Source organism: Salmo salar, chromosome 14 (genome assembly GCF_965601325.2).
Source record: "Salmo salar chromosome 14, fSalSal1, whole genome shotgun sequence".
Classification (NCBI taxonomy): Eukaryota; Metazoa; Chordata; class Actinopteri; order Salmoniformes; family Salmonidae; genus Salmo; species Salmo salar.
In genome coordinates this window covers 19,333,882-19,359,331 of record NC_138304.1, presented here as the reverse complement: position 1 = coordinate 19,359,331, position 25,450 = coordinate 19,333,882, and the positions used below count along the sequence as shown (strand labels likewise).

General features: G+C 44.0%; 1 protein-coding gene across 2 annotated transcripts in view; it reads right to left on the bottom strand.

The window, feature by feature from the left end:
* Positions 1–845: 845 nt before the first annotated feature.
* The window catches only part of LOC106568848 (ephrin type-B receptor 1), a 296,528-nt gene continuing 271,923 nt past the window's right edge, over positions 846–25,450 (bottom strand). For both annotated transcript variants that reach the window (XM_045694009.2, XM_045694010.2), the window contains exons 13-17: positions 13,475–13,624; positions 9,005–9,198; positions 8,258–8,413; positions 5,102–7,507; positions 846–1,146 (exon numbers count right to left, since the gene is read on the bottom strand). In XM_045694009.2, the coding sequence (XP_045549965.1) occupies positions 7,393–7,507; positions 8,258–8,413; positions 9,005–9,198; positions 13,475–13,624 (615 nt within the window). In that variant the 3' untranslated portion in view covers positions 846–1,146; positions 5,102–7,392. The remainder of the gene's footprint in view (positions 1,147–5,101; positions 7,508–8,257; positions 8,414–9,004; positions 9,199–13,474; positions 13,625–25,450) is intronic.

Sequence of the window (25,450 nt, the reverse complement as noted above, 5' to 3'; positions counted from 1 at the left end):
TGACATCATGTATAGCATACAGTATTACTGTACCGCCACTGCGTTCCAATTTAGGCATTTATCAGTGCACAAATCTGCCATTTTCAACCCGTATAAAATAACTTCTAATATCCATTCCCCTTGAATGGGATTTGTGCTTACAGGGTAAGACAACCATTATGTAATTTTGTAATTTGGGGGAACTATCCCTTTAAGCTGTACAGAACAAAAGCTATTGTCAATACATTTTGGAATTAAATTATTTCTTCAATGCCTCATCATGTAACAGGTCGCTTTTACACCCCTTTTCTAATTTGTTCTTCCTTTCTTGGCAAAAATCATCTCTACTAATATCTAACAGGATATTATCAATCAATTACCAACCAATAAAACACTTCATTAACCGTATCATTACAGTAGTACAACACATTCATCTGTGTTGGAGCCCTACAGGATCCAGTCTCTGCCAACACACACTCCAGTGTGGGCGTGAGTAGGGAGAGCGGGAGAGGCTATTTTCCGCTAGTTTGTCTAAATATTGTAATTTTTCTTGGCAACGCTCAGTGTTGATTTCTTAGGAAGTTTCTGTTAATGTAGAGTGACGTCTCATTTATTAGCGACTTGATGGCTTTTTACAGTGGTGCCATGGTGACAGGAGTGTGTGTGTGAGTGACAAGAACTGCTTATTCCACCCCCCCCAATTATAATTGAAAAGCATTATTCACAAAAGCATTGTACTTCAGCTTCTCAGACTTCTCTGTTGCGTTATTGAATAATAACTTTGAACTGCTTTGCTCTGTTCTCATAGAAGTGGAAGAAAACAAGAATAATCATAATCTTTCACAGAGTCTGGGACCAGCCGGTGATTTACTCTTTTTCCAAGGCGTTTATTGAGTGCATTTTTAGTACAATAGTTCTCAGAAAGTTACTGCTTTCAAACTCGGACACATACTTGTCATCACAATATACAAGTGGTAGCTATACAGAGAGGGAAACAAAGGAAAGAAAACACGCATTCGGCTCCTACGTCCTGTGTGTACTGCAAAGTGAGGTCATCATCCCTGTCGTGCTGTCTTCATCCTTATTGGCTGTCCTGAGCAATGCTGGGTCTGCTGTGTGTGTGTGTGTGTGTGTGTGTGTGTGTGTGTGTGTGTGTGTGTCCATTATCTGAAATAGAAGAACACATACAAATAGAGGAATTATCTTCAACTAAAACAACCCTTTCTGAAACAGATTTAACTACAGATTTATTCAACAGCAATCATCAGTCGAATGGACACACCAAGGCCAACTTTTCAGACAAAGTTGTAACAAATCAAAACAGATGGCATTGTAAAAAAAATGAATATCAAAGTAATCCACAATTGAATATATATGTTTTTTTTAGGAGAGAATGGGACGATGACAGCAAATTCTGAAATGGCTATTATGGAGGGAGTGCTAATTGCTTTTTCATGTCACGATTCTGAAGTGGAAGACTATTAGAGTCAGAATTTTCATAAATCCAACATTAGCAAACGGAAAACGAGAAAAATGGGAATTACAGACTGCTCTGTCATCTCATTCATAGACAGGCATGTTGAATGGCAAATACTTGAGACGTGCCTGAATGGAAGCAAAATGGATTGAAATTAGATCCCTCCATTGAATAAACAGACATCATTAATCAGAAGAATGAATAGGTATGCACAGGGTACTCCGGGCTTGTGTGAATTATGTTGAAAGGGATTTTAAAAGCTAGGTTTCGACCTAAAGAGCTTAATGTATAGGTTGTCATATAGGGTTTATTGAAACAGCTCAGGTGGTCGTAGGCTGTAGCTGAACTACAACAATTAGAACCTACACCAATATACCTTACTTGATGTATAGTGCTACTGTTTCATAGTCCATCAACCCCTCCCCACTCCCTTTCTTCTCTCATCCCCGCTCATTTTCCCAATAGACACCCACTATCAGGTCTCGGCCCACTCTCTCTTCATTAAGAGATAGACTGCCGTGCAGTAGCTCTGACAGCGGACTCCTTGGTGTGTGTGTATGCCTGTGTGTGTGAATGCTGGCCCCAGCCTCATCTGTCTCCCTCCCCGCGGCTGATCAGACCTCTGTTAGACTGAGGCCCTGAGGCCCCAGCAGGTGGCCTGGTCCCGTGCCTGCCTGGGTGCACTGGAGCAGAGAGCCCGAGATGCAGCCATTTCTCAGCCACAGCCAGCTGGGCAGGCCCAGCGAGGCCCAGACCCACATCCAGACCTGGGCCTGAGACAGGTTTTTTAAACTCAGGATAAATGAGCTGGAGCCTGGCCATGAGAAGGAGCGAGGGATGGGCGGATGGATGTGAGACAGAAGGGAGAAGGAAGGGGTGATGGGGTTGAGGATACTTAATAATCTGCTAATGGGCTGCGATTGATTTCTAATTTCAGACGCCAAGGTGGGTACCTCAGTCTTAGTCATGGAGCGACACCCCTCCTAAAGTAATAACCCATTGCTTGGCACAGGAGTGCAGAAGGCTAGCCAATTCCACAGAGTGGTTAGTAGAACAGCAGTCTATGATATCTGTGTTTGGGGAAACAGCAGTTTGTCATGACCTGACACCTGAGGATGTAGTTACAAGAAAATCGATGCAATGAGAGATTACAACCAGACAAAATCTGGTTAAGGTGTCTCGTGTCCCAACATTAGACACTTGCCATAGGCCTACTCTGTAGATGATCAAACATAGGCATACTTGATTTTCCCTCTGCTGTCACCGGAAGGCTTAATTAATATGGCCAATTCACAGCTAACGAGGATTTTGCTATATCTACAGTGTAACATGGGTTGTTACCTTCGCATTGATTGCCTACTTTATTAAAGTGGACATTTCAGTGGGTTGGTGACTACACTTATTCATAATTGTCTGTTTTGATCTGATTGGGAATAACCCGATTCCCTTTGGTTTCGTCACAGTTATCAGAGCAGTTCCACCATCTTCAACCAGGTTCCTTCACCTTGCTGTCAGACATAGTTGAGATTCAGTGTGATTGGTGCAAGACCAGACAGCCATCTATGTCTAAGACTACACCACACCAATCACACTGCAATCACAGGCTTCTAGCATACACAAGAGCTGGGCTAGTAGTACAATCAACCCTGTGTACCGAAGCCCTCAGACTCATCATGTCAGCTTCTCCTCCTGGGCCACCATTTACTCCATCTTCAGACATACTTCAGAGGAATACTCTCGCTCTAACTCAAATAGTATCCATGTCCTCAGTAGCCCCCATCTCAAGAATAAACCTCTTCCGCCGGAGGAGGCTGGTGGGGGGGAGTTATATGAGGACGGGCTCGTTATATGACTGGAATGGAAAGGTATCAAACATATGGAAACCACGTGTTTTACTCTGTTCCTTTCATTCCATTCCAGCCATTACAATGACCCCGTCCTCCTAAAGCTCCTTCCACCAATTGCAATAGAGTGTGTTCCACTTATAAACATTGGGGCAAATACTAACTTCCAATTGAGGCGAATTTTCACTGAGTCATCCATTGACATCAGTGTACGACTAAGTGAAAGTGGAAATTAAGATTCACCCCGTTATGGACATATTGTCACGGATCCCTCCAGAACTGTGTCATTACGCACACCAAGTCCCCATTTCCCTGATTGTAATTCTATAAATGTGCCCATTGGTTTCCATTGGGCAGTCGATTATTGTTCCATTGTCCGATGATCGTGTGAGTACCTGTGTTGTTTTGGCTTTTGTGCCGCTTGTATTGCGTAGATGATTATGGGTCTCGCTCCGGTGTATTTACTCGAGGTACTCCTCGCTCTTTTGTTTGGGTTTCAACTCTGTGTTTTGTATATGTGTTTCTTTGGTCTTCGTCCCCTTGCATTTACATGGCACACTGTCATTTGGGTAATAAAAAACCCTATTACGCATTCCTGTGCCTGTCTCCCGATTCCTATACCATCGTGACATATATACATGAATATTGGCCAAAGTAGGTAGAGCAGTCACTTAGCAATACTTACAATTGACATAGCTTATAGTGTACTAGTAATAGCTGTAAAACGAGCCACTTAACGTAACAGGTGTGTGGGGATTGAACTGCAAGCGGAACAACTTTCTTAACGTAACAGGTGTGTGGGGATTGAACTGCTAGCGGAACAACTTTCTTAACGTAACAGGTGTGTGGGGATTGAACTGCAAGCGGAACAACTTTCTTAACGTAACAGGTGTGTGGGGATTGAACTGCAAGCGGAACAACTTTCTTAACGTAACAGGTGTGTGGGGATTGAACTGCAAGCGGAACAACTTTCTTAACGTAACAGGTGTGTGGGGATTGAACTGCAAGCGGAACAACTTTCTTAAGGTAACAGGTGTGTGGGGATTGAACTGCAAGCGGAACAACTTTCTTAACGTAACAGGTGTGTGGGGATTGAACTGCAAGCGGAACAACTTTCTTAAGGTAACAGGTGTGTGGGGATTGAACTGCAAGCGGAACAACTTTCTTAAGGTAACAGGTGTGTGGGGATTGAACTGCAAGCGGAACAACTTTCTTAAGGTAACAGGTGTGTGGGGATTGAAGTGCGAGCGGAACAACTTTCTTAAGGTAACAGGTGTGTGGGGATTGAAGTGCGAGCGGAATTCCTTCAAGGTGCTATTATTTTTTTAGTGTGTGTGCGGAGTGCCTCTGTGAGCTGTTTGTCTGTGTTTATCAAGAGGCGCCTGTTGGCTAAGCCAGACCCAGATATTCACACACACACACACACACACACACACACACACACACACACACACACACACACACACACACACACACACACACACACACACACACACACACACACACACACACACTGTGGGGAGATGTGAGATGTATTGATTAGTTCATCGGCTGTTTAAACGATATGGCTGCCTCTCTCTACAACCAGAATGCCTAGAAAATGTATAGAAAATGAAGGCCCTGTTTTTAATGGCAAACCACTGTGAGCCTTGAAATCATAAACTTGACCCCAGCAACTCCCTCTTTCAGATAATTTCTTTCATTACTGTAACTGTTTACCAATTAACACATGAGGATCTACAGCATGATTTTCATTGCCAATACAGTTACTATCAGGATCAATAGCAGATACAGTACATACCGTAGACCTTGGCCAGCAGACGAGACACTATCCACTCTCCTTCCCATTCTTGATGGTTCCAATCACTCCAACACAAACAACAAACAAGTGGAAATAAAGAAAAATACAGAGTCTGTACAAGTAAGTGCTCACCAGCAAGATATGGCATGAATACACTTACATTTAACATGGGCTCTTCAGAGAAGGGACATTTTGTTACTTTTTTTTATCCCTATAGTTGTTTTATACACATCTACAGAAAGAGTCATTTGTACATGGTCCTTTGTACATTTACTTCCAGGTCAAAATTCATTCAGGATTGTCCATGTGACCCCTCAGCATTGGGGAAAGAAACAAAATGGTGTCTTTATGTTTTGTCCTCCAGAGGGCTAGGTGGCGCTGTAGAGAAACTACATTATGAGTCCATCTCCATCCCAATCCAGTCCACAAAAACGTCATCTTTGCCAAAAAGGCAAGCAGAGAGAGTTTTGTGCATACATATTCATACAAGTCACCTTCAATATGAAGATTTATTCAGAAGATATATTCATATTTAGTTAGAGATATACATATTTATATATATTCTCAGAATCTGGGTGAGGCCGTTTCACTAGTCCTTTGGCAAGGCCATCAACCCAGACATCCACAGGTAGTGTTAAAGTGAAAACATGGTAGAGAATTTCGTTCCCTGCTTTCCTGGTGGAAAAGCAAAACACAATACCAACAAAATGTCAGAGAAGCTCTCCTTTCTAGCCAGTTCAACTTTGGTCGACCTTGAGGAGATCTCAAAAATGTCAAAGGTTTCAAATGAAAAAATATAAGGTGAGAAAAATGTAAAATCAACCATTCACCACTGTATGTCTCTGTATCATTTTTCCGAAGGTGTGTATATTGATCATGTATATAGAGGTTGAATTGCTTTCTTTCTATACGCATTTCATACTGCTGCTCCTAGCCAGACCAATGCATCCTCATTTCAGTCTTTGAAGAAGGCCGGGGTCAAATGACAAATCAGGGGCCTTCTGATGACATGGGCTGAATCCCAAATCACTCCCTTCCCCTTGCTCCTCCATCTGAGTGGTCATGCGCGCCTGCGCCATATGCACAAGTGTACCAAAGCTGAGAGATTGAAAATGATCGAGGGTGTAGGGGCTAATTTAACCCTCTCACAGCCACTTCGGCCAAGCCAGAAAGGCTGCAGGCTTCAGAGCGAAGTGCTACGGGTCGACGGGTCGGGGGTCATTCCGTGAGGGGTGTAGTCCTATCCCGACACGCACCTCAATATGTTTGGAGAGTGCGTGCCTAGTTATACGCCACATGCATTTGTTTACGTCTGATTTCAAGACACGTAACAGATGAAATACTTCCCTAATTAAATGTGTAACTGTTACTGAGGTTAATATCTTGTAAAATGGCCTAGGGGGATTTGTTCATTTCTCACTGGGCACAGACGTCAGTTCAACATCATTTTTTAAATTTACATTTGGTTGAGTTGTCAACTAACGAATTCAATGTGAAATCAACAAAAAATGTCACTATGACTTTGGATTTAGGTTCAAAGTTAGGTGAAAAAAATATGTAATTCGCTTACATTGAGGACTATTTGTAAATCCAATCAATTTTCCACGTTGATTCAACATCATCACATTTATTGTTGAAATTATGTGGAAACAACGTTGATTCAACCAGTTTTTGCCCAGTGGGTTGAATTTCATGCTCATTTTATTATTTAAAAGTGAAACATGAATTATCACGAGTGTGTCCCAAAGGTGATGGATGTATTCATCCCCTGGTCACTCTCTGGAAGTCAACCTCTGAGTTTCATCACCAACACGTGACAACGGAGGACCCTCTGAACGAGTTGGTAAGGGAGGGGGGGGGGGGTGGTTTGGGATTCACCGATCTTCCTCTTCATTATGTCTTCTATTTCCTCCTCTCCAGTCTAACATCCTCCAGTCAAGACATACATCTGATATTCCCAAAGACTAGATCTCTGTGTCAGTACCAACATATTCTATTATGTAGACCTCACAGATTAAGATTTGACAATAAAAACTGCCTCTGAACACATTGAACATCATAACTCAGAATAACTCAGATTAGTGGAAGTTGATAGTTAGTCTTCGTCTGGACCCTGGCCTCCTGGGTAATGATGTTTGATTATATGTTCGATGGGATTAGATGAGAATGATAGTCTCGACCCTGGCGCGTTCCGACGGGTCGGGGGTCATTCGGTGAGGGGTGTAGTCCTTTCTGCTGTAGTCCCTGCCAACCCGAATGCTGCCCGCCCCGTGGCATGGCGCCCCCTCCAGTCATGCCACGGCAGTGGGCGACTGGCACTGGCTCATCTGCACCTGCATGGAGGCGACGTTACTGAGGATCTTCTTCTGGTGGCCCCCCAGGGTGACACCTATCCTCAGGAGGTCTCTGGAGATAGAGAGACAGGCAGATGGGAAGAGAGGGATGGAAAGAGGGAGAGGGAGGAAATACGTCAGTATTGCGTCTGCATCGCTGAAGAAGCAAGTACATAAACACGCATTCATTTGGTCTCTAACACATTTACACATATAACCAAAGCCCCAAATAATTACTTTCAGGAATGTTTGCCACTGGCTGTGAAGGAGAAAACAACCAACACATATTCCATTAACTTTGTCTGCCTATCAGTGATCAAGCTTTTGTTCTCTTTGATTGACAATTAAAACCATGTCGCTACATTTTAGAAACAACATTTTGAAGCCAGATAGATTTCTTAGGGCCAATATTTGGACAGGATCATTTTAAATGAGATGTGTGCGTACGGGCACACTTTCTCACATGAGTGTGTCTGTTTCTGTGTGTGTACGTGTGTATGTGTGTTTGTGCATGTACTGTACACCTGTGAATGCGTGTGTGTGTGTGTGTGTGTATGCAAGACTGCATGCGTGTGAGAGCCTGCATGAGTCTGTGCATGTGTGTGACTCACTTGGATGTAATCTGTGTGTGTACGTGTGTATGTTTGTTTGTGCATGCATGTACTGTACACCTGTGTGTGTGTGTGTGTGTGTGTGTGTGTGTGTGTGTGTGTGTGTGTGTGTGTGTGTGTGTGTGTGTGTGTGTGTGTGTGTGTGTGTGTGTGTGACGCAAGGCTGCATGCGTGTGAGAGCCTGCATGAGTCTGTGCATGTGTGTGACTCACTCAGATGTAATCTGTGCCACCAGTTGCAGGGAGGTGAAGCCAGAGTTGAGGAAGTTATCTCTGTACTGGGTCATCTTGATGGCTCCCAGCCACTCTCCCACTGAACTGAAGGTGTTGAAGTCTGGGATAGAATGATCCAACAGGGTCTGGGAAGGCCTGGAAGAGGAGAGGAAGAGTAAGAGAGAGACAGAGTGAGACAGAAAGAGAGAGCTTTGATGGTGGTGTGAGCAGAGGTTTTGACTTTGATGTAATAAACTCATGTTTATTTCACTTTGAGGAAGTCTGGGTTGTGAAGATGTGTATGTCTGTTGTTTGTATACGTTCACACTGCAAAGAAACTACCCACTCCTCTGAAGTAGATCGGGTTCAAACTTGAATCTATTAAATCTCTGTGTGTGTGCCAACGTGAATTGTGTGTGCAACAACTGTGTGTGCGCGTGCGCGTGTTAGTAATTCTGATCGTTCCGAATGGCAAGAATAAGTGGAGGATATGCTTTGATGTAATATAAAGTAATAAACTCATGTTTATTTCAGTTTAAGGAAGTCTGCGTGTGCCTGGGTTGCGAAGGTGTTTACGTGTGCACCAACCACTGCTTTAAAGTTGTTGGGGAGAAAAAGTCAAAGTGCTTTGGTGCGTGTGGGTCTCTACGTACTGCATCACAATGCAAAGGAAATGGCGGGGATTAAGTGTGCGTGTGTGTGTGTGTGTGGTGATCCTACACATACATTCATGTACGCTACACTTACACTGCAGGGATGCTTGCCACTTGTTTCAGACTGGCTGGGTTACGGATCATCTTGTCCAGGGTGTTGACGATGTCAGCGAAGCGTGGCCGCGCGTTACGGTCCTTCTGCCAGCAGTCCAGCATGAGCTGGTGCAGAGCCGAGGGGCAGTCCATGGGAGGGGGCAGCCGGTAGTCCTGCTCTATGGCATTGATCACCTGGGGACGGAGAGGGTGGGCAGAGGGTCACAAGGTAGTCAGTCAGGGTCGCGTTAGACAGGACTATTGTGGAGAAGGTAGAAGGTAGTGAGTGGATGGTGGTCATTAGAACTGGGTCTAATCTTGCTCAAGCCAATAAGGTAGATGAGGTCGAATAGAAGACCATTGCCAGACGGGACCATTGGGAAGGCCAATTGGGAAGACATCTGAGGGTAGTCACTAAACATATGATCAAAGGAGATCAATAATGTGTAGTAAAGCAGAGAAGTGTGAGAAAAAGCGGATGTTTGTAGAGGCCTTTTGTTTCCCTTTTCCTAAACCCCTTTGCTAAATCATTTTGCGCCATTAAGTGGTTAGTGAGCAATTCACTCAGCGTCTGTATAACATTTTTTATAAAAAAAACAACGTTTTTGGACACGTTTATTTTTTTATGTAAAATTCTCACGAGACAGACCTTGTTTTCGGACACATGAAGTTTCACATGTATATTTCACACACTTTTCATCTAAGGTCTAAAGTCCCTCCAATCTCCAATCTTATAAAACAGTTTAGAAAAAGGCTCAGTGCCTTTATCCTTTTTTGACCCCTATCTTTTGAAGAGAAAAAATACGAATGTACTTGTTCAACAAAATCTCCTTCTCTGAGCAATTGTATTAGTATAAAATAATATAATACAATTTTTAAAAAATCACCATACAATACAGCTCAGTATTTGTATTATCTATTTTATACAATCTTTTATGATCATCTTTATCAAGGGTGCCAATAACTTGGACCTGGCTGTATACTCTGACACTATGGGAAAGTGCCTTGGGAATAGGCTGACTGCATATACAGTAACTATAGAAAGACGAGCGCTGTCTCGCTCTCTAAATCGTAGCGTGTTCATAGGGTATACCATATGACGGATTGTTAACCCTTGTATGTAGATGCAATCTTTCAAATGAAACGGTTGAATCAGGGCAAAGCCAAGAAAAGCCGATACAGGATAGAGATTCTAGGGTGTGAAAATGAATTATCATCAGAAATGGGAAGACGCACTATAGGTGTCCATGCTACCACTGAGACCTGTGCAATTCAGCAGAATCTTGATAAATGGTGCATATGGGGAAGTGTGTGTGTGTGTGTGTGTGTGTGTGTGTGTGTGTGTGTGTGTGTGTGTGTGTGTGTACATGCATGGGTGAGTGGGCATGTGTATGAGTGTAGTTGTCAGTGCATTATTTGTGGGTGAGCCCGTGTCTGTGTGTGCTTTTGTGTGCATAATGCATGCGTGTGAGAGTGTGTGTGTGTGTGTGTGTGTGTGTTATTAATGTACACCAGGGTTTCTGTTAGGAAAATGTGCTTCCGGACACTTGATCGGTAACATTTTAATTTACTGGACATTTGAGAAATGTACCGGACCCATATGCATTGGGTGTGTAACCTGATTAGGGTGTCCACCCACGGTGCTCAGAATGACAGAAATCATATTTAGAATATGGAGCAGAACATTCAAGTCAAGGATGCAACGATATGTGGTCATTCTTACCCAATTCTGATCTGCAGTTTGAAGATGATAGAATAACTGTCCATAATTCACTTTTCGACAGCAAGATGAGTAACGAACAGCAAAATCACTAGTCTATGTCAATCTACTATAGTAGAAAAGTTTAGGCTACCTATTCTATTGGTCAGCTTATCGAGAAATAAATAGCCTATTCCAAACAGACTCTGGGACAGTTGTGGAACAATAGATACAAATTCATACAACCAGTAGGCCTGCAACAGATCAGAAACTCAAAATGTTGATAAACTATTATTTCTTCACATTATCAGTGCCGCAACACGCACAATGCAGTAGGCTAAGAGCGAAAGTTTGTTCCATAATGCAATTAACGGGATAACACCGTTGTTAAAAGGACACTGTGCAAGCGAGCGGTTTCATGACAGAGATTAAAATATCCATAAAAAATGTATAAAGAGAGGAGATCTAATAGGCTACTTTGAAGCAAGGTAAGACATGCCTCATAATATGTATTAAAACCTTCAGGTTTCCAAAAATGAAATATATGTTTTCAAAATGCTTAATGCCTCAAACTTATTGCAAAGTGGGGTCTGATGAAGACTGCCTTCCGTTGCCGTTTGATGCCGTGTTCAAAACAACTGGAAACTTGGAAATCTCAGACTTCAGTTGTTTAATACAACTGGGAAAAAACGAGTTTTGAACGGTCATCCATCTCGTAATTCCAACTCGGGAACTCTAGCCTCTTTCTAGAGCTCTGACTTTCTGACCTGAAGATCACTGATGTCATCATTTGACCTTGTATTTTTCTGAATTCCTGCGCTGTCTGACAGATTTACCACTCCAAGGTCTGTACAAATCAGCTGGGCTAGACAATCTGGACCCTCTCTTTCTAAAATTATCCTCCGCCATTGTTGCAACCCTTATTACCAGTCTGTTCAACCCCTCTTTCATATTGTCCGAGATCCCTAAATATTGGAAGGTTGCCGCGGTCATCCCCCTCTTCAAAGGGGGTGACACTCTAGACCCAAACTGTTATCCATCCTGCCCTGTCTTTCTAAAGTCTTTGAAAGCCAAGTTAATAAACAGATCACTGACCATTTCGAATCCCACTGTACCTTCTCCGCTGTGCAATCCGGTTTCCGAGCTGGTCATGGGTGCACCTCAGCCACGCTCAAGGTACTAAACGATATCATAACCGGCATCGATAAAAGACAGTACTGTGCAGCTGTCTTCATCGACCTGGCCAAGGCTTTCTGTCAATCACCGTATTCTTATCGGCAGACTCAATAGCCTTGGTTTCTCAAATGACTGCCTCGCCTGGTTCACCAACTACTTCGCAGACAGAGTTCAGTGTGTCAAATCGGAGGGCCTGTTGTCCAGACCTCTGGCAGTCTCTATGGGGGTGCCACAGGGTTCAGTTCTCGGGCCAACTCTTTTCTCTGTATATATCAACGATGTCGCTCTTGCTGCGGGTGATTCCCTGATCCACCTCTACGCAGACGACACCATTCTGTATACATCCGCCTTATCTCAGCTGACTGGTCACGATAACAACACCCACCAGTTACACGTGCTCCAGCAGGTATATCTCACTGGTCATCCCCAAAGCCAACACCTCCTTTGGCCGCCTTTCCTTCCAGTTCTCTGCTGCCAGTGACGGGAAGGAATTGCAAAAATCGCTGAAGCTGGAGACTTACATTTCCCTCACTAACTTTAAACATCAGCTATCTGAGCAGCTAACCGATCGCTGCAGCTGTACATAGTCCATCTGTAAATAGCCTACCCAATCTACCTACCTCATCCCCATACTGTTTTTATTTTATTTACTTTTCTGCTCTTTTGCACACCAATATCACTACTTACACACCATCATCTGCTCAGCTATCACTCCAATGTTAATCGGCTAAATTGTAATTACTTTGCTACTATGGCCTATTTATTGCCTTACCACCTCATGCCATTTGCACACACTGTATATAGACTTTATTTTTTTCTATTGTGTTATTGACTGTACGCTTGTTATTCCATGTGTAACTCTGTGTTGTTGTTTCTGTCGCACTGCTTTGCTTTATCTTGGCCAGGTCGCAGTTGTAAATGAGAACTTGTTCTCAACTAGCTTACCTGGTTAAATAAAGGTGAAATATATATATATTTTTTTTAAAGGCTCTGTATTTGTATGCTGTACGTGTGTGATAAATAACATAGCCTACATAAAGAATATATTGTACACGCAGCAATTTAATTCCACAAAATTATGCAAATTGACCTATAGACCGACAAGCATCTAAAGTCAAATGTATTTCCATCAGTGAATAGGCTGAAAAACATTATTTTACAATGGCCTGCGCCAATTCTATTTAGCAGCCTTTGTATTTGTTAAACGGAATAACTAATGTAAACCCACATATATGTGTGTGTGTTCTGACTGAAGAGAACAGCAGGCCATGCTGTAAGCAGCGCCAGGCCTCCTCCCTGTGTGTGTGTCCCACCAGTCGCTGCCTGCATGCTGGCCCAGAGAGGGAACATCTGCTGGGTTGGCCAGCCCTGGTGGACCAGGCTCCAGAGAGACAGTTGGCCGGCTGGGGATATGGAGCTCATTGGTGTGTGTGTGTGTTTGTATTCTATGACACAACATTAAAAACTAGAAGGTTCACCTTTTATCTGGATGCTCATTCATTGTAAAACGGGCTAAATTAATTAATTCATTTGATTGATTGAAATTTGATTGATCTGAATATTCGTTCAAAAGTTCAACATGACAATAATACTCACATCCTGGTTGGACATGTCCCAGTAGGGTCTCTCTCCGAATGACATCACCTCCCACATGACGATGCCGTAGCTCCACACGTCACTGGCTGAGGTGAACTTCCTGTAGGCGATGGCCTCTGGAGCTGTCCACCTCACTGGGATCTTACCCCCCTGAGGGAGATGGGGAGAGAGGGGGAGGGATAGGGGGATAGAGAGAGAGAGAGAGAGAGAGCAGAAATGACATGATTAGTCCAATAAAATAACCAGATATGCTCATTCCAAACCCTTCTAACCAAAAGACAACTGCCCCCCCCCCCCCCCCCTTCTCCCTATCGATCCAGCAGCAAGGGATTGTACCTATGCCCCCCCTCTTAATATGATCTGCCCTTCACACATCGACCCACAGCACGTCTCTCCCTCCGGCCGTCTCTACCCCTGAGTTTGAATAAAGAGGGATTTGGTTGGGGTTTGAGCGCGCCTGTCGAGCGTGTCTGTTTGTAATTGGACTACCTGGGCCTGGGGCGAGTCATGCACGGCTCTGATTGAAATTGCCGGGTGGCTTGTTTAAGATTCCCTCCACACACACTAACCTGTTTGTGGACCACTTGGTGGTTTCTATTGTATCCGGCCAGCTTAATAATGCCAATTAGTTCAACCTGGGAATGTGTAGATAAGTCGGGTTTGAAAGGACAGACGGGAGAGCTAGACAAGGCCCACCCTGCTCTCCTGGCTTTCTCGCACATGACCGGGAGGTGTGTTTTGTATGTGTGTGTGTGTGTGTAGATGTGTGTCATCTGCTTTTTGCTTGTGTGTGGCTGTATGTGCATGCACAAGCATCAGTGAATGTGTGTGTGTGTGTGTGTGTGTGTGTGTGTGTGTGTGTGTGTGTGTGTGTGTGTGTGTGTGTGTGTGTGTGTGTGTGTGTGTGTGTGTGTGTGTGTGTGTGTGTGTGTGTGTGTGTGTGTGTGTGTGTGTGTGTGTGTGTGGTGTGTAGAGGTCCAGACTCAAACTCAGCTCATTAAGGCCCAGCTCAGAGTGTTTGACCTCTGGGAGCTCCTGACCCTGAACATGATGTTAACCTCGGACCTCAGTGGAGGCTGTTGTCAGGGTGTATGGTTCGGGAACACAGGCCTGAGCTGTTACACAGACAGACAGACAGACAGACAGACAGACAGACAGACAGACAGACAGACAGACAGACAGACAGACAGACAGACAGACAGACAGAGTTTATTTGTGTTTCTTTGAAAGAAAAAAAGACTATCTTTCTAAGCTCTGATGACTTTTCTGCTGATCCCAGACACCAAAAGGCTTTCTCTTGTCTAAGTTCTGTCTCAAGGCTATAGAAAAATACATGAAACTCCATCCACACCAATGAAAATAAAGACCCAGCTCTCATCTCTAACGTTGTCAGAGCCATGCTTCAAGGCGCCTATTTCAACTTGGACACCAGATAAAAAGAAAGTATGAAACATTTTAACCATGCCTCTTCCATGTTCCTCTCTCGGAGCTGTGATCTTAATATACTCTCTCTCTCTCTCTCTCTCTCTCTCTCTCTCTCTGGGAGCTCTGTCGTCACCGTGGCCTGGGTAAAGACGCTCACCGTACAAGACCCCCGTGCCTCTATGCATCGCTTTGCGCAGGTCCTAGCAGAAAGGCTAGGACTGCGGGAGGCAGCTATGCAGATCATTAGTAATTATCGCTGTGGGCGAGCTATCTGCAAGCACACGGGTCAAAACGACACTTTAATAACACAAAGTGCTGCAGAACAGAACGAGAAGGCAAATGTATAATAAAAGCATTGGATGCAGTGGAGGCTGCTGAGGGGAGGACGGCTCATAATAATGGCTGGAAAGGAGTGAAAGGAATGGTATCAAACACATGGAAACCATTTGTTTGATGTATTTGATGCCATTCCACTGAATCCACTCCAGCCATTACCATGAGCCCGTCCTCCCCAATTAAGGTGCCACCAACCTCCTGTGATTGAATGTTTTTTTTTTTCTTTATTAACTCAGGAGGAGAAAAGAGAGAGAGAATACCCCAGGGAGGAAGAGGAGAGAGGGAGGAAAATAGAAAGAGAGGGGAATTAAAACGGGTCTAGTGTCAACACAGCCAAACAGACGCTTTGTGGAGCCTGGGAGAATAGAGAGAGAATGTGTGTGTGTGTGTGTGTGTGTGTGTGTGTGTGTGTGTGTGTGTGTGTGTGTGTGTGAGCCAGAAAGTAATTTCATTCACTGGGTGAAAAGTACAAGCCAGTAAAAAAGTAAGATTCTGTTCTCTTTGGTGGCGTTGAGTCTTAGAGAGCACACACAGAGGCATGTTCAACTACACAAGCCAAACCATACAACAACCTCCAGCCAAGCTCCATCAATTTCTTCAGCTAGCTGCTCATCACGTAAAGAATACGCACAATGCATTTCATTGAGACATCTTAACGTCGGCATGAGAGCATAATTGTTGTTCTCTCACCACCCTTCGGAAACAACGTTATATTTACAAAGGGACTCCACAGAAAAAAAAAGAAAAAAAACAACAACAAAGCCTAATATTTTCAATGTTCCCTGCAATCACACCTGCAACCCTGCACAGATATTAAACACTGAATATGAATCAGTAATACACTTGATTATCGCAGACCTACCATACCATCACTTCAAACAGACAAGTTACCTCCAGATAACCTTCAAGTCAACAAGACGAGCCGAAGGGATTGGTCCTGACTAGATGTGACGGCTTGTAACAGGTCGTGACCCGTTGTGACAGGTAAAGTGACAGGTGTAGAGGCTCATCTGGGGTAGACCTGCTGGGAGCAGAGTGGGCAGAGTGCTGTCAGGGTTAAGGAGGATCACGGGACGTGGGCGAGCGGTGTGGCGTTTTGTGACAGACAGGTACGCAGTGTGTGTGGAGGAGCTCCCTTTACACACACGACATGTAGGAGACGTGGGACACCTGCCATTGCTACAATAACGTGTACTATGATAGATGTAGTGTGTTTCCAGTAATTCAATGGAGTATGTCACTGGCGATCTATAGACTGAAGGGGAATCTAGAGTGTCAAATGGCAGTGTGTATTGCTCCAAACAAACTGGATCAATGCCGCGCCCTGGTGTCCCAGGAAACGTTGACTAAATACCCTGCAAGCTCTTCTCCCACAAAACTTCTCAATCCTCTAACTCTCTGTTGTTTTGTTTTTCATTGCTGATGCATGCAACCTATGCCACTCCATCTCTCGAAGAGATATCAATGAGTACCATCATGTGGTTACTAAAGTAGCAGCTGTCCCCAAATGCAGATTTATTCCCCTCCGGTGGAAGACAAATCTGTGAACTCCCAGTAATGGGGCAGACACACAGACTCTGCCCCAACTTCTCTGTAATCCATTCCTAAACAATGCACACTCAAATGGTCCCGAGCACATTTACATAGGCTAGGCAAAGTGCTCCATCAACTGCCGTTTATGTCCCGAAAGCAATGATTGCTGGCACTGGCAGTCTGCCCAAATACAGAGAGTAGAGAGTAGAGAGAGAGAGAGAGAAAACACACCCCAGGGACTGTCTGGGAGAGGCGGGCCCTTCTACAGTTCCACTGTCTTAAGTGCAATGGAGAATAGGTTCCCACTTAAAACGTCAAGGGAAGTTATATTTGACTCCATGGAACTATTTCAGGCATCATTTCACAAAGTGCCCACATAGAGTAATCTACTGCTATTTATTTCAATTATATAGTTTAGTGTAGGAGTCTATGGTCCTCTACCTTATGACAAAGTTGTAGTAACACACATTTCTCAGGGGGTCTCAAAGTGGTATCAAATCACATTGTACTTGTCACATGCACCTTATAGTGAAATGCTTACTTACAAGCCCTTAACCAACAATGCAGTTTTAAGAAAAATACCTAAAGAAAAATAAGAAATAAAAGTAACAATAATTAAAGAGCAGCAGTAAAATAACAATAGTGAAAATATGTACAGGGGTTACCGGTACAGAGTCAATGTGCGTGGGCACCGGTTAGTCGAGGTAATTGAGGTAATATATACATGTAGGTAGAGTTATTAAAGTGACTTATGCACTTAAATAGAGAGAACAGTCTATGACAAGAGTGGCTAGAGTCATTGACAATTTTTAGGGCCTTCCTCTGACACCGCCTGGTATAGAGGTCCTAGATGGCAGGAACTTGGCCCCAGTGATGTACTGGGCCGTACGCACTACCATCTGCAGTGCCTTGTGGTCGGAGGCTTAGTTGCCATACCAGGCGGTGATGCAACCAGTCAGGATGCTCTCGATGGTGCAGCTGTAGAACCTTTTGAGGATCTGAGGACCCATGCCAAATCTTTTCAGTCTCCCGAGGGGGAATAGGTTTTGTCGCGCCCTCTTCATGACTGTCTTGGTGTGCTTGGACCATGTTAGTTTGTTGGTGATGTGGACACCAAGGAACTTGAAGCTCTCAACCTGCTCCACTACAGCCCCGTCGATGAGAAATGGGGCGTGCTTGGTCCTCCTTTTACTGTAGCCCACAATCATCTCCTTAGACTTGATCACGTTGAGGGAGAGGCTGTTGTCCTGGCACCACACAGCCAGGTCTCTGAACTCCTCCCTATATGCTGTCTTGTCGTTGTTGGTGATGAGGCCTACCACTGTTGTGTTATCAGCAAACTTAATGATGGTGTTGGAGTCGCGCCTTGCCGTGCAGTCATTAGTGAACAGGGAGTACAGGAGGGGACTGAGCACGCACCCCTGAGGGGCCCCCGTTTTGAGGATCAGTGTGGCGGATGTGTTGTTACCTACCCTTACCACCTGGGGGCGGCCCATCAGGAAGTCCAGGATTCACTTTTTATTATATTTGTATTTATTTCACCTTTATTTAACCAGGTAGGCCAGTTGAGAACAAGTTCTCATTTACAACTGCGACCTGGCCAAGATAAAGCAAAGCACTGCGACAAAAACAACAAAGAGTTAAACAACCGTACAGTCAATAACACAATAGAAAAATATGTATACAGTGTGTGCAAATGAAGTAAGGAGGTAAGGCAATAAATAGGCCAATAGTGGCAAAGTAATTACAATTTAGCAATTTACACTGGAGTGATATATGTGCAGATTAGGATGTGCAAGTAGAAATACTGGTGTGCAAAAGAGCAGAAAAACAAATATGGGGATGAGGTAGGTGGTTGGATGGGCTATTTACAAATGGGCTGTGTACAGCTGCAGCGATTGGTAAGCTGCTCTGACAGCTGATGCTTAAAGTTAGTGAGGGAGATATAAGTCTCCAACTTCAGTGATTTTTGCAATTCATTCCAGTCACTGGCAGCAGAGAACTGGAAGGAAAGGTGGCCAAAGTAGATGTTGGCTTTGGGGATGACCAATGAAATATACCTGCTGGAGCGCATGCTATGGGTGGGTGTTGCTATGGTGAGCAGTGAGCTGAGATAAGGCGGCGCTTTACCTAGCAAAGACTTATAGATGACCTGGAGCCAGTGGGTTTGGCAACGAATATGTAGCGAGGACCAGCCAACGAGAGCATACAGGTCGCAGTGGTAGGTAGTATATGGGGCTTTGGTGACAAAATGGATGGCACTGATAGACTGCATCCAATTTGCTGAGTAGAGTGTTGGAGGCTATTTTGTAAATGACATCGTCGAAGTCAAGGATTGGTAGGATAGTAAGTTTTATGAGGGTATGTTTGGCAGCATGAGTGAAGGAAGCTTTGTTGCGAAATAGGAAGACGATTCTCGATTTAACTTTGGATTGGATATGCTTAATGTGAGTCTCGAAGGAGAGTTTACAGTCTAGCCAGACACCTAGCTATTTATAATTGTCCACATATTCTAAGTTGTAACCATCCAGAGTAGTGATGCTAGCCGGGCGAGCAGGAGCGGGCGGCAATCGGTTGAAGAGCATGCATTTTGATTTACTAGCATTTAATAGCAGTTGGTGGCCACAGAAGAAGTGTCGTATGGCGTTGAAGCTCGTTTGGAGGTTTGTTAACACAGTGTCAAAGAAGGGCCAGATGTATACAGAATGATGTCGTCTGCATAGAGATGGATCAAAGAATCACCAGCAGCAAGAGCGACATCATTGATATATACAGAGAAAAGAGTTGGCCCGAGAATTGAACCCTGTGGCACCTCCATAGAGACTGCCAGAGGTCTGGACAACAGGCCCTCCGATTTGACACAATGAACTCTATCTGCGAAGTAGTTAGTGAACCAGGCGAGGTAGTCATTAGAGAAACCAAGGCTGTTGAGTCTGCCGATAAGAATACGATGATTGACAGAGTCGAAAGCCTTGGACAGGTCGATGAAGACTTGCAGCGGAAGGTGTTTAGTACCAGGGTCATTAGCTTAGTGATGAGCTTTGAGGACACTATGGTGTTGAACACTGAGCTGTAGTCAATGAATAGCATTCTCACATAAGTGTTCCTTTTGTCCAAAAGGCAGTGTGGAGTGCAATAAATATTGCGTCATCTTTATTTAATTTACCTTTATTTGACTAGGCAAGTCAGTTAAGAACAATTTCTTATTTTCAATGACAGCCTAGGAACAGTGGGTTAACTGCCTTGTTCAGGGGCAGAACAACAGAGTTGTACCTTGTCTGCTCAGGGATTCGAACTTGCAACCTCTTGGTTATTAGCCCAACGCGCTAACCACTAGGCTACCCTGCAACCCTAGGATCTGTTGGGGCGATATGCAAATTGGAGTGAGTCTAGGGTTTCTAGGATAATAGTGTTGATGTGAGCCATGACCAGCCTTTCAAAGCACTTCATGGTTACAGACGAGTGCTACGGGTCGGTAGTCATTTAGGCAGGTTACCTTAGTGTTCTTGGGCACAGGGACTATGGTGGTCTGCTTGAAATATGTTGAAATTACAGACTCAGACAGGGAGAGGTTGAAAATGTCAGTGAAGACACTTTCCAGTTGATCAGCGCATGCTCGGAGTACACGTCCTGGTAATCCGTCTGGCCCTGTGGCCTTGTGAATGTTGACCTGTTTAAAGGTCTCACTCACATCGGCTGCAGAGATTGTGATCACACAGTCGTCTGGAACAGCTGATGCTCTCATGCATGTTTCAGTGTTACTTGCCTTGAAGCGAGCATAGAAGTAATTTAGCTCGTATGGTAGGCTCGTGTCACTGGGCAGCTCTCGGCTGTGCTTCCCTTTGTAGTCTGTAATAGTCTGCAAGCACAACCACATCCGACGAGCGTCGGAGCCAGTGTAGTACGATTTGATCTAAGTCCTGATTGATGCTTTGTTTGTTTGATGGCTCGTCAGAGGGCACAGCCGGATTTCTTATAAGCTTCTGTGTTAGAGTCCCACTACTTGAAAGCGGCAGCTCTACCCTTTAGCTCAGTGCGGATGTTGCCTGTAATTCATGGCTTCTGGTTGGGGTATGTACCTACAGTCACTGTGGGGATGACGTCATCGAACCACTTATTGATGAAGCCAGTGACTGATGTGGTGTACTCCTCAATACCATCGGAAGAATCACGGAACATATTCCAGTCTGTGCTAGCAAAACAGTCCAGTAGCTTAGCCTCTGCTTCATCTGACCACTTTTTTTATTGACTGAGTCACTGGTGCTTCCTGCTTGAATTTTTGCTTGTAAGCAGGAATCAGGAGGATACAATTATGGTCATATTAGCCAAATGGATGGCGAGGGAGAGCTTTGTACGCGTCTCTGTGTGTGGAGTAAAGGTGGTCTAGAGTTTTTTTCCCTCTGGTTGCACATTTAATATGTTGGTTGAAATTTGGTAAAACGGATTTAAGTTTCCATGCATTAAAGTCCACAGTCACTAGGAGCGCCGCCTCTGGAGGAGCGTTTTCCTGTTTGCTTATGGCGGAATACAGCTCATTGAGTGCCGTCTTAGTGCCAGCATCGGTCTGTGGTGGTATGTAGACAGCTACGAAAAATACAGATGAAAGCTCTCTAGGTAGATAGTGTGGTCTACAGCTTATCATGAGATACTCTACCTCAGGTGAGAAAAACCTCGAGACTTCCTTAGATATCGTGCACCAGCTGTTTCTTACAAATATACATAGACCCAACCGCTTGTCTTACCAGAGGCTGCTGTTCTATCCTGCCGTTACAGTTATAGCCCGCCAGCTGTATGTTATTGATGTCGTTGTTAAGCCACGACTCGGTGAAACATAAGATATTACAGTTTTTAATGTCCTGTTGGTAGGATATACGTGCTTTTAGTTCGTCCAATTCATTATCCAGCAATTGTACGTTGGCCAATAGTACCGATGGCAAAGGGAGATTAGCCACTCTTCGGCGGATCCTCACAAGGCACCCCGATCGCCTTCCGCGATACCTTTTCCTGCGAATGATGGGGATGTGGGCATGTTCGGTTGTCTGGAGTAAATCCCTCTCGTCCGACTCATTAAAGTGAAATTATTCGTCCAGTTCAAGGTGTGTAATCGCTGTTCTGATTTCTAGAAGCACTTTTCGGTCACAAGACACTGTGGCAGAAACATTATGTACAAAATACTTACAAATAACACAAAAAAACATACACAATATCCCAATTGGTTACAGGATCGTGAAACGGCAGCCATCTCCTTCGGCGCCATTATGGCAGGGTATGAAATCCGACCTTCGATAAACGTCTGTGTAGTCTTTTGCAGGTAACATATTCCTTCAGATCTTCAACTCGATGACACCACTTCTGCTTAATAGAAATGCTCCCTACCCTTGTGCAACCTCTATCTGGGCCCCTGATGACTCAGGGGCCACCAGGGGCCCCTCAAATTAAACCCAGCGTGAATACTATCTTATTATCATGTATTTTTGCACATCCTTGTTAGGCTTTTTCAGAGGTTTAATATTAGACTACGACCTTGGCTTGTGTAACCGGGTGACATCTTTATTCTGTCCCCTTGAGATGACTCTGAGAAGTTGGAAAATAGGCAATTACAGCCCACAGCACACAGACTAATCACATAACAGATTGCCTGGGTTGTTTAAACAAGAACTGATGTGTCTCTACTCATGTCATTGGGCGGCAGGTATTCTAGTGGCTAAAGGTCTCTGGTTTTAATCCCCAAGCCGACTAAGTGAAAAATCTGTCGATGTGCCCTTGAGCAAGGCACTTGACCCCAATTGCTATTATATGTCACTCTGGATAAGAGTGTCTGCTAAATTGTAAAACATGTTACCCTATCATAGCGTTTTCTCTTCCCAGGAACTAGCATGCTGTGACCCTCTGTCTCTCTCTCTTTGAGGACCAATTAATCAAAAATGAATTGAATCTGTAGTAGCTCGCTAGTTTACTAACTGGCGGACTGGCCAGCAACTTCCCATGATTGTCCAATGTCATTATATGGACTGAGGTCAGGGTTGTGACAAAATCTGTCTCCCACATTACATTTGGTCCCCCCTTCAGTGTGCTATGTAGAGGATCACCATGTCTGAATCATGCTCTGCATCCATAGTGCATCCATACAGGCACAGTGCATCCATACAGGCACAGTATGCCCACCTCAGTCATAGATAGCAGCTTGATCTGTCACACATGACAGGAGTTATAAATCAAGCCATGTTCCCGCTTTGATAAAGGAGTCTGGGTGGACCGAATGGCAACTTTTCTCTGAGTTTTTCCGCTTCTTTTTCACTTCTTTACTCAGGGATGAGTTCCCCTTAAGTCCCCTGTAACTTTTGCCACATAAATATTTCACACGCGTGATAAACAACACAAAAGGAAACATGCCAGAGGGAGAGAAGGAAAGGAGGAAAGGATGGAAATAGAAAAAAAGGAACAAAAACAGAGGGTGGATTGAAGGCAGCGGAGCGGAGAGAGGGAGAATGTCAGTCAGGTCGCGGGGGTTTGATGGATGAGGTATGTTACTGGGCTGTGGGTGACCTCGCCTCTCAACCGCTTGCCCTCTTTGATGCAGCCTCAAAGACACACACCCATTCAAGTGTGCGCAAACACACAGGCGAGCATGAAGACACACACATACAGTTGAAGTCGGAAGGTTGGAGGTCTTACAACAATTGTTGACAGACAGATTATTTAACTTATAATTCACTGTATCACAATTCCAGTGGGTCAGAAGCTTACATACACTAAGTTGACTGTGCCTCTAAACAGCTTGGAAAATGTCAGAAAAGTATGTCATGGCTTTAGAAGCTTGTGATAGGCTAATTGACAACATTTGAGTCAATTGGAGGTGTACCTGTGGATGTATTTCAAGGCCTACCTTCAATCTCAGTGCCTCTTCACTTTGGTGCGAAAAGTGCTAATCACTCCCAAAACAACAGCAAAGGACCTTGTGAAGATGCTGGAGGAAACAGGATTAAAAGTATCTATTTCCATATGTACTTTTTGAAGAAATGTCCTCTGGTCTGATTTAACAAAAATAGAACTGTTTGGCCATAATGACCATCGTTATGTTTGGAGGAAAAAGGGGGAGGCTTGCAAGCCGAAGAACACCATCCTAATCGTAAAGCACGGGGGTGGCAGCATCATGTTGTGGGGGTGCTTTGCTGAAGGAGGGACTAGTGCACTTCACAAAATAGATGGCATCATGAGGCAGGAAAATTATGTGGATATATTGAAGCAACATCTCAAGACATCAGTCAGGAAGTTAAAGCTTGGTCGCAAATTGGTCTTCTAAATGGACAATGACGACAAACATACTTCTAAAGTTGTGGCAAAATGGCTTAAGGACAACAAAGTCAAGGTACAACAACAAAGTCACAAAGCCCTGACCTCAATCCTATAGAAAATGTGTGGGCAGAACTGAAAAAGCGTGTGCGAGCATGGAGGCCTAGAAACCTGATTCAGTTACACCAGCTCTGTCAGGAGGAATGGGCCAAAATTCACCCAACTTATTGTGGGAAGCTTGTGGAAGGCTACCCGAAACGTTTGACCCAAGTTCAACAATTTAAAGGCAATTCTACAAAATACTAATTGAGTATATGTAAACTTCTGACCCACTGGGAATGTGATGAAAGAAATAAAAGCTAAAATAAATCATTCTCTCTACTATTATTCTGACATTTCACATTCTTAAAATAAAGTGGTGATCCTAACTGACCTAAGACAGGGAATTTTTACTAGGATTAAATGTCAGGAATTGTGAAAAACTGAGTTTAAATGTATTTGGCTAAGGTGTATGTAAACTTCCGACTTCAACTGTATATCACGAGATCATATTCAAATAAGTTTTGTTTATATTCATGTTTACCAATACTGATACCTGTTACATTTGGATCCTGTCTAATTCTTTCTGCAAGCGGTTCAATTGCCAGTGCAAACAGGAAGGGGGAGAGAGGACATCCGTGTCTTGTGTACCTTTCTAAAGCAATTTCATCAGATAATATATTATTTGTGTATATTTTTGCTTCAGGGCATTTATATAATATTTTTATTAAATGTATTATTTCAGCTGGAAATAATGCCTAAGCCTAAAAAAAACCTTTTTCCTTGTGGGGGCAGGCGAAATGTACCCAGTTGTCCGAATTTTCTGGGGACTTCTGGTCCCCACAAGGATAGTAAAACTAAACCAAACACACACACAACACATCATACATTACGCAGGGACTCTGCCTGTCATTCCTTTGAGCCACTTGGTCCCCCAGGGAAAATATGTGATGAAAAATAAGTGAAAAGATGGATGGACGGATAGAAGGATAAATAGATGGACTGATGTGAAATTCATGGCCCGCAGAGCGTCTAAAAATCAATTCTGTCCTCCGTAAGGTCACACGGGTCATCCCTCTCCACTCGCAGTGAGGGCAGCATCCTGAAGAGGTGCATGCTGGGAGTAATTACACACAACCAAATATAGTGCTGAAGCGGGACAATAGCTGTAGAAAGAGAAAGAGAAAGAAGGTAAAAGTCGACGTCTGTAAACATCTGTAGTCAATGTTTTGTTTGATGCTCGTCAAAGTGATCTTTAATCGAGCTTTCGTGATATACTGACAACGGTCAGACGGTTTGACTGACATGGTTCAAGTTAGCAATTAGGTCTTAAACCATGTGCTGGTCAAA